The sequence below is a fragment of the Nelumbo nucifera genome, chromosome 4 (assembly GCF_055504915.1).
Source record: "Nelumbo nucifera cultivar China Antique chromosome 4, China Antique-T2T, whole genome shotgun sequence".
NCBI classification, from domain to species: domain Eukaryota; kingdom Viridiplantae; phylum Streptophyta; class Magnoliopsida; order Proteales; family Nelumbonaceae; genus Nelumbo; species Nelumbo nucifera.
The window spans coordinates 9,757,406-9,770,279 of NC_142652.1; the positions used below are offsets into that span (position 1 = coordinate 9,757,406).

General features: G+C 42.2%; 1 protein-coding gene across 3 annotated transcripts; it reads right to left on the bottom strand.

Moving 5' to 3' along the window:
• Positions 1–55: 55 nt before the first annotated feature.
• On the bottom strand, positions 56–6,490 carry LOC104591451 (kinetochore protein). 3 transcript variants are annotated; one of them, XM_088902358.1, is made up of 9 exons: positions 6,191–6,490; positions 5,508–5,573; positions 3,392–3,538; positions 2,264–2,371; positions 2,084–2,173; positions 1,828–1,950; positions 1,280–1,524; positions 606–666; positions 56–448 (listed from the first exon to the last, which is right to left on the bottom strand). In XM_088902358.1, exons 1-8 carry the CDS (start codon positions 6,357–6,359, stop codon positions 658–660), a joined length of 957 nt encoding a protein of 318 aa, XP_088758484.1. In that variant the 5' UTR covers positions 6,360–6,490; the 3' UTR covers positions 56–448; positions 606–657. The 3 variants fall into 3 exon arrangements, with proteins under 3 accessions (XP_088758484.1, XP_010248589.1, XP_010248588.1); XM_010250287.2 differs by lacking the exon at positions 606–666 and having other exon boundaries at positions 1,350–1,524; XM_010250286.3 differs by lacking the exon at positions 606–666 and having other exon boundaries at positions 6,191–6,488.
• Between the last annotated feature and the right edge of the window lie 6,384 nt (positions 6,491–12,874).

Here is a 12,874-nt window from a genome sequence, read left to right on the forward strand (position 1 = left end):
TTGATGTAGCATGTGCAACTTCAACTATTCAAGTAAAAAACGAAATCTGGAGCTAACTTCAAACCAAGGCAAACGGTGGTATTCATTAAATTATGGTATTGAAACTAGTATCCTTACATTTCATACATGGACACCCTGATATACGAAAGTACACAGCAAGGTCAGATAGCCTTACCGACATGGTTAAGTCCTAATGTTAAATGGGTAGCAATCTCTGGTTCTAGCTCTTCCAGTCAGATCACAGAAGTTCCTTCCACTCTTAACTTCAGCATATATCGCTAAAAATAATAAATAGGGTCTTGTGCTTCCAATTCGAGAGCCATGCTATCATCAGTCAGGAGTTTCAGCTAGACAAGCAAATTAGAGCGTGGGGCACATGACTGATCTCAGGAGCAAAGTCTAATTTCCGGTAAAAAGATGGACCCTACTCCATTACTCATTTCTTGACCTGCCATATAAAAGAGTTGTCTTAAAGCACTAACAATATATATATATATATATCCTTTGTTCTCTTACATTAAAATGAATAAATTCTTTAGCAATTATAATATAGCCTCAAAAAGGGAAAAAAGAGAATTTGTAGCCTCTAGCAAAAGAGATATTACAATGTCAGGAAGTGGTCATTTAACAGATCAAAGAAAATATTGAATAGAATTGTTAAGACCGCTGAAACAGAACAACAGAAGACAGTTAGTCAGCTTTACAAGAGGAGGCCACATCAGCACAACAGCTCAGCTAACTAACTGTCCACTTGCAGCGGTTTTAATAGAAAGGAATTAAAGAATGCAAGAAAGGAGGAGCTCTGTAAAACAGTATAAATAGTCAGACACAGGGGAAATAAAGGAATCAATCTTTCGGCATTATTTCTCTCTCTCTCTCTACTTTGAGGTGGGGAGGGGGGGTCTCGGAGTATATCTGGTAGGTACAACGATAGGTACATACAAGATAAACACCTATGCATAGCATTCTTGAAGCCTCGGTCCACCATCAACATAACAGTCATCAAGTTCTTTTTGTTGAGGACCTTCATGATCTCTTAACCTTTTTGTATCCTACCAAAGTTCTTGCATAACCCATATTCTATACTAAGTTGAAAACTCACACAAAGATAACTTTGAAGAATCAAAGCAGAGGTGTTGTATGAGTTTGAGGCATTGGACCTCCAATTTCTAACCAGAACTTTTGTCCATCCACTTATATTGGCTTAGTTTTTCTGGTTAGATTTTTGACACTAGAGGGGAAAAGTAAAATAGTTGCCAACTATGTCTTGATAGGTTACCTTAAAACGAGGGGATCGACGGAGAGATGATGCAGATGCAGGAGAAAGAATTGTTGATTTGTCAACTCGCCTGTGGTTAATTTTTTTGGAAGGTCTGTTGGACTCTCCATGTAAGACTTTCAGCTCACTTTGTGAAGCATTTCCAAGGGAGTCACTTTTACTGTCAGATGAGATTGACAAAGCTGGAGCAGATACAGAGATTGTGGATGACTCTGGATGGACAGAAGTGGACAGAGGCAACACTCCTGGTGAATCACAAATGAAATGAAGAGCATATTTTAGAAAATAACAGGAATATACACATCAATTAAATATGAAATAGGATAGCACAGTAGACTTCTCATTAACTCATTCAACTAATATCAGCAATGGTATCAATAAACATGACCCAAAAGGTTGCATCAATTTTAACATAATAGATGCACTTCACATTTATGAGGAGATTCTAAGAGCAGACACCACATGGGTGAGGGTCAGGACACAACTACAAAATGGGCCATAGGCAGAAAGGATGGAAGCAACAAGGGACAAGAGGCAAAGAATAGTACCTTGTACTGCTGCTGCTTGAAACTTCTCTCTCATGATCCTCACAAACTTGAGCAAACCATTTGTTTGGTTCAATTCTTGGATCAATTCCTTCGTACCATCCAAATAAGGATCACAATCTAGCACTAAGGATTATCAGGAAAATTAACTAGAATGTTAGGCACATGTCAATTTATCTGTTCAACTATAGATGGGTCAGGTAAACAGTAATTTTACATATTGCTCATAATCATAGATATAATAGCATTTATTACTTACAAGTGTAAGTATCATCTGCATGCCGAATGGTGAAAGAATACTCTTCGGTTGGATCATTCAAGTTAATCTTACTGAATATAAATTTTACTCCTAAACAAGCAAAGCAATGTACTTGTTTACAAAATGAACATACAAATTGAGTTGTATCAAAAGGAAGATAGCTGTGATATGTGAAGTTACCACGTCCTCCTTCAATCCGGAAGCCAAGGACCCTATTGTACCATGAAATGGCTTCTTCTATGTCTCCTCTGTTTTTGGTCTCCTGGTCATCCTTTTCTTTGAGTGTTGCTAAAGTTTTCAAATATGAATTAAAAAAAAAAGACAAAAGAAAATAATAAGAGAAAGAAAGAAAATGGATTTGAGAACTAAGGTACAAAGACAAAAATATATTTCATATGAGCAGTGGAGATTCTCAACAATGAAATTCATTACCCATTAAATAAGGGGGGAAAAGAAGGGGGGAAACAAACCAGAGTATGGATTCAAGATGGAAAATGGTGTAAGGGCCAAACAGCACAATGAATAAATTACCCTTACACTATGACATATTTTCTTGGACTTGCACATTGTACAAAATACAGATATTTGTATTCAGTAAAAGGCATGGTAACTAATAAAAAAGACAAACGATTGTACAAAATACTCATATGAAACTTCATATGGTAAAATACAGATATTTGGAATATTCAAGAAACTTCACATGGTAAAATTCTTAGAGTAAGATTTATCATTTACTTCATAAGAAATCCTTACCCTTCAGAGATTAACTCGAATACTCTAATAGAAGGATTCTCCAAAGAAACAATTGCCATGTATCAATGTTGCACAAGAGAAATATCAACTACTCATAGGAGTGTCATAAGATAGTCAATATCAACATGTGTTGTACATCAAGGCTAATGATGAGTTACTTATAATAATGCTAATGGACAATAATACAGGATCTGATTTTCCTTTAAAATCACTTAAGGTCTAAGCAGGCAAGTCTTCAAAGTTCTAGTGGAAAAGAAAGCAAAATATAAGCTCGTTACTGATAGATGTGCATATAGGTTTATGTTTCATTCCTTCTACATCAAAGTAATCTTGAGGTGTTTACTATAAGGCTAATGGCCAATAGTTCGGGATTTGATTTTCATTTTGAAGAAAGGAGAATAAGATGATGCTAATTAGAAAAAAAGTAACTCTTTCAAATGGATAACCTCAGATAAGAGCTTGCAACAACACTGGAATGAGCATGCAAAATTTTAGTATTGATCAAAGCAAAAGGCCAGCTAGCATTTAAAAAGGGTGGGAAAAATGAGAGCCTACCAACCGATTGTTGAGAAATTATTGATGCATATTCATCCTTCCTGGCCTTCTGATTATGCACTGTCTTTCTAAGCTCTTCTAGTCTAGCTTTTGTAGCAGAAATGGAATCAAGTATGGCCATACGCTTGGCCTCCTTACGGGTTTTCACTATAAATGCAATGGATAAGAAACAATCTGTTAGTGAAGAAAACATTTCCACTTAAAAGATCACTTGTAGCACCATATATATCACTAAAACTATTATATTTACTCTGAAAGCAGAAAAAAAAATAAAGGTTTACATGGAAAGTCTTGATGTTCAAAACAATAAATGCCAAACAAGGAAATATATTGGCAGAATTTTACAAAGGATAAGTTATCATAGTTTTATAAATTAAATAAATAAACAGATTATGGACTCAACCAGGCAATACTAAACTTTTAGAGTAAAAAAAGAAGGGCAGAAAAATAGCCACTTCCAAAGAAGCAAGACAAATAACAAGCCACAACATCCTTAACCAATACTTAACATATGCAATATTCTGAACTGCATTATTAAAGTGCATTTGTCTGCTCCTTCACTACAAAGGTATGGAACCACTTTTTTTTTTGGACTACTTGACCTTCTCCCTCAGATATTGTTGGACTGTTTTCTACTTAGTGCACTCCTATTAACACCACAAGCAGGGAGCGTCTTTGGCATTGCACTAGAGCAGCAAGCAACCAGCAGTGGTTCTTTGGGGTGTTTGGTCTGATCATAATTCCAGGATATTTGAGAACAAGAAGCAAATATTATTGTTGACCTATACATATTGCAAGTGATCCATTGTGTAGCAACTATGGAAGAATGCAAAGGGATCACAGTTGGTTCAATCTTCCAGGAATGATCTATGATGACAATTGGCAAGCCACTCTAATCAAAGATAGGCAGCACCTAAATCCTTGGACATGCCTGAAAGAGGAGAAATAAAACTGAAATTTTATTGTAATTCTCTTGGCAATCCAGGATAATCTAGGAAGAAAGCAGGGTTAGAGACCATGGAGGGAAATTTCAAATGAGCTCAGGGCCATTGGAAAGTGGAAATTGCAGTGTTTTAAAAGTGCAAGGGCCAGTTTGCGCCTGGGGTGCGAGGTGCATAGGCGTGCCTTTTAAATCATCGGGAAATTGTTTACAAGCTGAGCTTGTTGCACTTTTTCAAGTGTTGAAATTAACTGTCAATGCTAGATGGAACAGATATTTGTACAAGGAGACTGTCATATGGAAGTTGGTCGGTTTCCTTCAAGGGTAGATAGGCCTAGGTTGCTAATATTTATGATTAGGGAAGTTAGAGCTTTAGTATCCACCCTGAACTTCCTATTCAGGAGGATCTTAAGGTCAGCAAACAGTTTGGTTAACAATTTAGCAAGAATAGATGTGAACAAAAAAGCCTTAGAATGGGGAATGCCATTCACAGGGATAAGTCTCTAGCAGCTCCAGTTTTTCAATTCATGTACCGGTAATGACAGCCAATGGATGTTCTATACTTAATGCCTCTATCTCTCTAAAGTCTGCTGGAGAGTGGAGTTGTATTTCTTGTTTCTGATTAGTAAACTTAATTCTTGGTACCAACCAAAAAAAGAATGCATTTGACTGTTGCTTCTTTAAGGACTCCAATACATGAAATGGCTTACATAATCTTCAACATAAGTAACCGATATGCTAATTAATTTGCTGGTAATTCATACAAAACATATACACATAGAAAAGAAAGGACTACAGATAAAAGAAATTTTAATTTGTCACCTCATTAATGTGCCATACCCCAGCAATAGATAAAACAGAATGATTCTATTAATTCAATTAAATTATCTACAATGATGTTTCAGTGATAACTCATGACCCTAAGTGTTGTAAGAACACCTCCAGTGAGGCAGGTAAAACAATATGCTTATGTAAGGAGGATAAAGAAGGAAGAGTGGAGCTAAAGATTGTATTGACAGGAATGCGCTAGTCCAAACTAATTCACGTAGTTTTCCCAGAGAGGTGTCACTGGGGCCGGGCCTACCTACCTTCCCTTGCTCGTAAAGCTTTCATGGATGGGCTCTATGTACAATAAAAAAGTTCTGGTAACAGCAAACTACCAGCTGTCAGACATACCTGCCAGAGCTTTAACCAAATCATCCTCCAGTTCTCTCAGCTCAGTTTTAAGCTTGCCAAGTTTTACTGCAAAAAAATGATAGATAAACAAGCATAATTACTATACTTGATAAACGAAATGCACACCGGTACTTGACGGTATAAAATCTCCATTTCATTTACCAAGTAGATTTAAGCAATTACTACAGAACTTCCAAGAAAAAGAACACTTACAGAATTGTTTTCCCCTAAAATGCTAAAGAATGCAAACCACCGAAATTCCTAGTATGCAACAATAGGAACCCCTGGTAGGGAAAACTAGACTGCAACCTTAAAGTAAACACTTGCAATGAATTTTCGCTCTCATAAAAGCAAGGCGACTTTTTTTTTCCCCTTTCAAATGTTATTCGAGTTTGTAAGTAGTTTAGTGGTGGTAATTTCATCAGTTAAATGTACCTGAACTTCACGAGAATTATCACGGATCAACGTAATCTAATTTAAACCCTAAGATAAAAGAAAGTTCATTCGAATGAAACAAAAGATAATTCTAGTAATAACGGGATCGCGAAATAAACCCTCGGACCTTCAGGATACCCTGCAATTACTAAACGTGATCAAAATTGCAACTCAAAAAACCCAATTCCGACATTCGGCGTCTAAAAGAGAAACCTATCACGGAACTGAAATCCCTAGAACAATCTTACCTTGATTTTCGGCTGTTTCTTTTGCCCTGAGCTTGATCGACTGCGAAGTATTTCGAAAAGAAATCATGGCGGAGTCCATTCTCTTCTGCTGAATAGAAATCTCCCAGTCGCAGACTAATCGTACTTCCTCCATTTTCCTCAGTATCGAATCCTCAACTCTTCTCTCCATTTGCCCTCAAGAGAAAGGTAGCGTGCGGTTGTTTTATTTTGAAATGTTTCAGAGTTTATTTAGCCCGCCATTTGCAGGAGAGGGCGTCCAAATTCTGACGAAGAAGTGACGATGGTGGGTCCTTTGCTCGGTTTCCATCATTTTTTTGGGCGTGCTGGCGCCTTGGCGGGCATATTAAATTATCTTTTAGGCTGTGTTTGGTTTCGTAGGGAAAGGAAAGGAAGGAAAACAAGCACAAAACTTGTATGTTCCTTTTAATCAAATATAGCCGTAGGCTCATTTTTGAAAGAATATAAATACAAATATATAAGGTGCAAATACAAGGTTTAGAAATACAAGATTTAAGATTGTTCTATACATATTTGTAATTTGCATTCTTTTCGATTTGAGCCTTATGCTGCATTTGGTTGCAATGTAATTTTATTTGCATTCGTACAAATATATAGAAATGCAAATTCTTGTTTAATTATATTTTGGATTTTACTTTATTTTTTTATGTTTTAATTTACTGTATTTGTATTAAAATCAATAAGTTAAAATTTGAGACAAAAATAGGTTAGAATGCAAATTTATTTGTATTGCAATCAAACATGGCCTTAGACTCAATTTAAAAAGAGTATAAATACAAATATATAAAATGTAAAACCTTATATTTTATACCATACATATTCTTTCCAAACTGAACCTTAAAAAATAATCATTAAGCAGGTTGCTTTTCCAATAGATGAAGCTGAAATTAGATCAAAAAGCTAAAAGCCCTTCTAAATGGGCACTCAATTTCATTCATCTTTGCTATGAAAAGTGATTTCTTCGTGGCAAAAACACCCAACTCCAATTTCTAGACCTGTGCTTAATACTGGCCCAATAGAATGTTTCATGCACCACCAGTGCAACATTGCTCTATGGTTCTACCTCGAAATAAGATGGTGATAAAACCTATGGTTGGGATTATAACCTTAAACCTATTTGCCATTAAAGTTTAAACCCCTTTAAAAAGAAAATAGTTTGAAATTTGAATGGGTACATGAGTTTATTTGTAGGTCAAACCGAGCCAATCGGTTTTTTTCAACATGTAATTGAAAGCATACTATTAGCAGGAGATCAAGCTAAGAAATCAAGTTGAGATATTAATATGTGGGCAGTCAGACATTGCCGAAACCACTTTGAATCTTGTCCGCGTTTAATTCTTTGTTTTACGTGATTCAATTGGGTGCATCGTGTTCCGCCCCCTTGAACCACAGCTCACAATAGAGCAAATACTCGAAGACTGAACCAACGTCCATTAAATGTCAGAGCCCTTCCTAGTTTTCAATTTTAAAAGTCACAACGATTTTGGGAGGAGTATAAATATAAATATGTAGAGTGTAAAATCTTATATTTTGTATTATTTTATATGTATTTGTATTGTATATATTTACATTTATATTTATTTTAAATTGAGCCTAAGGCTGAATTTGAAAAGAGTATAAATGCAAATATATAGAGTGCAAAACCTTATATTTTATATGTATTTTTTGCATTTGTACTCTTTTCAAACTGAGTCTCAGTTGTTTGTGATTTTGAGAGGGTAAATTAGATCTGACACTTGCAAGTATGAGATTCTAGGAGTCTTTTGATAATAGCTTAAAAGGTGTCATTTAGTTGTTAAAATAATCAAATGGCCAATATATTTTACATTAAGGGTTCGTTTGGTTTTCAGTTAGAATTAGATTTAAAAACCTTTAAAATTGGAATTAAAATGGTCTATTCTTATAGTTTGTTTGATTCAGATAGAAATGAGAATGAGAATTGAAATTAGCAGGAATGAATTCATTCCTGATGTAGCGCGATCCGGTCACTCCTAACTGGCATTCACGTGGCTCCTGGAAGATACCTGAGGTGGAGAAGAAGAAGAATCCCCAGGGGGTTTATCCGGCGGGAACACTCCGATGCTTAAGTTAGTACTCTGTAGGAGAAGCAAGGAGAAGACGAAGGCTAAGAGCGTAGATAGCGCGAGTGTAGAAGAAGATCATAATCATACCTGTCCTCCTTGATATTAAACTCCTTGTAGCAGAAATCCGTTACATTTGGCCCACTGGTCTTTGACAGGGCAGGTATAACCGCCACTGTCAGCCTGCGCAACCGTTACTAGCAGGACTGAGGTGGCACGCGCGGGGCCATCGTTGCAGGGTATGTGTCTGTCAAGCGTAAAGCACCTTCTGAAGATGGCAGGCACGACGCTGTCTGACGAGGGATATGGCTGCTGCCTCCAAATTTGTCGGGTACAGTGGTTGGGCAGGAGGTCTTCCTACGATATTCCAAACTACCCTTCCGCGAGATACCTTGTGCCGGGCTATCTCGTAAGCGGCGAACTGCCTGGGGCAAGCTAAGCCGAGTTGTTTGGCCAGAGGTGTCTTCACCTCGGGATGCCTATAGGCGGATCGGTGTGTTCCTGTCTGGGGGTGGCCCGAGATCCATTGGGAGGAGCTCGGGTATTAGGAAAGGTCAGAGGGCCCCGAGCTCGGAGGTAGCTCGGGGTGCCTTAGCCCCCGAAATGGTGGTGCAGGCCAGGCGGCTCCCGGCGAGTAGTCTATTTCGCCGAGTTGTCGAGCTGAACTCGGTGGGACCTTCCCTCCGAGCTGCGGCTGCGCCTGCTGTGCTGTCGCGCTAAGTCACTGCTTGAGCAAGGTCACGCACACGTGTACCCGTGCTATGAGGTCGGGCCAAATCACCCTCCATCAATTGTCCCCCACTCCCTATGCTGGCGGTGTTGACCCAGTGCAGGGAGTTCTTGTCACGCCGGGTGGATTTGGCTTCGGCACTTATGCCGCTTCGTCACGCGTTCCGTCCAGCTGGACCGTCTAGTTCCCAGCTCGGTTAAAAGGAACTCGGGTCGCGTTCAGCTTACGCAGGAACGTCACGCGGTTTGGACTTCGCGAACGCGAAAAAATGCACTAAACTGATTTCGCCTCGAGGAACCCGTAGCCGATTTTTTTGAGAGTCGTTAGATCGTCTTGATCGCGACCGTTGATGCTCGGGCACAGCGGCTATAAATAGTGGGGGACCCTTGGCCATTTCTTCGCCACAAAGTCTCCAGCGTCAAAGTTGAGCTCGCGCCTGAGGTTCCTGGCTCGGGTCTTCTAGCTTGGTTCGTTCCTCTAGTCAGTTTGCGTTTCCAGTGGTGAGTCCCCGAGCTCCTCTTTTTTTTCCGAGCATTCTTTCCCTTCTGTCTCATAATGTCATCTACCATACATGTAGAAAGTCTCATCGACGAGCCCAAGGTGGGTACCTCGGCTCAGGGTGGCTCCTCTGCCGCCTAGCCGTCCGATGTGCGTGTGGCTTCGGGTCATCTGGCATCCACCTCCCACCGAGGTCGGGTGCCATATCAGTTCGGCCCTTCCATCATGACCCCAGAGAGGCTCAAGAACCTCATACAAAGGTTCAACCTCCCTGGGCAATATTCATACAACCTTCCTACCAGCAACTTCCCATGGGAGCACGGTCCTGACAAGATCGTGGTCTTCAGGGAGCAATTGATAGCCGGACTCCAATTTCCTCTACACCCCCTGATTGTTGAGGTGCTGGTGCACTTTAACATCACTTTGGACCAACTTCACCCAAACTCCATACGGAATGTAGTTGGGTACAATCTTGGCCATAAAGAAGAGTGCTTCGGGCACTCTCCCCGGGCACAGACGGTCTTATTACCTGTCTCCCCGCTCAGGTTTCAAACTTATGCACAAGCTCCCGAAGTCTCGACCTGGAAGCAAGACTACTTCGTAGTTCGGAGCATCACGGGGTGGCCCTTCCCTACTGACTGGAGGGTGGCCGTTCAAGACCCCGGTGTCATCCTAGACGGGAAGACCAAGAAGGCACTCCAGTCGTTGGCTCAGCTGAGGTTGAATTACAAAGACTTCACATCCGAGGAGAAGCTCATCCAGGCCGGCTTGAGCCCGGGTAGGTTTTTCTTCACTTCGGCTTTTTTGTTCATGTATTTACTTCGGGGTTACTAACGCCGAGCTTCACTACAAGTCCCATGGAGGCAGAGAAGATTGATGGTCAAAGACTCTTCTGTCAAATGAAGAGGAAGAAGCGCGTGGCCAAGAAGGCTCGCGTTGAATCTCCACAGGCCTTCGCCGAGGCTCAACCTTTACAAACCCCGGCTCTAGAGCCCGAGCTCCCTCGTCGTCACCCCGTCATCAACTTGGAGGAAGACATGGTGCCTCAGGGCCCCGAGGTGGTGACAAAGCCCACGACGGAGCCTACCGAGACCATCGTCGGGGGTGATATGGGAGCTACCTCTGGGGTACGCCCTGCGGAGACAATTGCTAGGGCCTGTCCTGCTGATGCTACTGCCGAAGCTTCCAAGGAGTCCGCCCATGCAGCGGAGATGACGGCGTCTAGCTCGGAGAGCCAGGGGGTGAAGGCATTCTGAACCCCCGGTGTAGTCTCCAGAAGAGCAAGGAGGCCGCGTACCCGGAGGAGGTCGCAGAATGGGCTAATCTCAGTCCTGGTCAGCTCGGTGCCCGGGCTGCTTCTCATACCATGGTGGTGAGTTCCCTGCGAAAGATTCTCCCCTTCTCCTTTCTTCTTTTTTTTTTTCTTTTCTTTTTTATTGACTGGTCTTGCCTTCTTGTAGCTGAACTTTGTCGTGTCTGCCTTGACCTTCCAGTCCGACCGGCACCTGAGACGAGCTCTGGAAGCTGAGACGTCATCCTGTGAAGCCCATACTGAACTGAGGGCAGGTCGGGGTCAGATCCACCGCCTTCAAAATGATGCCTCAGCTCAGAAGAGCTTTATTGAGGTGCTGTTGACGGAGAAGAACGGGTTGGCCCGAGACAAGGATAGACTGAGGGCCGAAGTGAACGGTTTCAAGGTCGGTCAGGAAGCACTGAGGCTGGAGATAGACAGTCTCAAGGCAGACCGAGACAGCCTCAGGGCGGATTGGGATAAACTTAGGGCAGACTGGGACGCTCTGAAGCTTGAGCTGCAGGGCCTTAAAAAGGCCAAAGGAAAGTTAGAGCAAGAGGTTGAGTACCTCCGAGCTGACATCAAGGAGAAGACGGTAATTTTTGAGGACGCTCTCGAGGAGACCAAAGTGCAGGCCGTCATTGATTATGTCCAGTCGTCGAAGTTCGACGATGTGGTGACTGAGGCTTACCGCAAGGGCTTGAAGCTCAGTCGGTGGCTGATCAGGCACCTCTACCCCGATCTGGATACCAGCCCGGATCACTGATGACGTAGTGCGTCAGTCGACAGGTGATCCGGACTCTGAAGATGAAGGCGTCGATAATGAAGCAGAGGTTGCTGGTCCCGTTACTGCCCCCGAGGGAGTCCCTGGCAAAGACGACGAGCCTCCGAAATAGCTCGGTCCTTGTATTTATAGGCTTAGTCTTCTCTTTCTCTTTCTCTTGTAACATAAGCTTTGTATTGAAATCTTCATAGTAAAAAATTTGCTTTGCCAAACACTTGTGCAATTTTCTTTTACTTGCTGAAGTGGTTGTCTTACTCTGAACTGTTAGGCTACTAGGCTAATTACCAGAAGTGTGGGTTCCTCAACTATCGTGATCCCGAACTGTTAGTAGAGGTAGCCTTGTGTACACCGAGGTGAGTGGCATAGTAGGGTACATGCCCAACCTGTTTGCACCCGGGTCAAGCTGGCGCCGGTTGTCACTTACGGGTTTAACTTGTTGCATGCTAGGGTGGGCTATCCGTCACAGGGTTTCCGGTCGAAATGCCTGTGCCTTAGGCATTGCAAGCACTTAGCCTATGCCGATGAGGCAACTAGGTCTTATATGCTACCAAGGTCTTTTCATTAGCTCGACGTTTTAGCCCTTAGACTGGAGGAGTGGCTTGTGGCCCACTCTCGGAGTCTGCCCATGACATAGAGGCGACTGGGTTCTGTTGTGCCAAGATCATGTTAGCTCGACATTTTGGCCCTTAGGCTCTGGGAGTGGCTCGTGGCCTACTCAGTTGTTACAGATAGTATTGTCTTAAGTTGACAATATTCCATGCCCGAGGTACTTGTTTCCCTTCGAGGGTCTCGAGCTCGTACGTCCCTTCCCCGAGTATTCGTTTCACTTGGTAAGGTCCTTCCTAGTTAGACCCAAGCTTGCCAGCGCTGGGCTCAAGTACCATAACCTTACGAAGAACCAGGTCGCCAACGCGGAAGTTCCGCTTCTTGACCCTGGCGTTATAGTACCAAGCTACTCTCTGCTGGTAGGCTGCGGTCCTGATGTACGCGAAGTCCCTTACCTCGTTGAGTAGATCGAGGTTGGTACGTAGCTCATCTTCGTTTGTCTAATCATTGTATGCTTCTAGTCACAGCGTAGGTACTTCGATCTCTGTGGGAATCACTGCTTCGGTGCCGTAGGTGAGGTTGAAGGGTGTTTCTCCTATGGCGGTCTTCTCCGTGGTCCGGTAGGCCCATAGAACGCTGGGTAGCTCATCTGCCCACAACCCTTTAGCTCGGTCCAGCCGTGCCTTCAGTCCGCGGAGGATGGCTCTGTTCGTGACTTCTGCCTGACCGTTTGCTT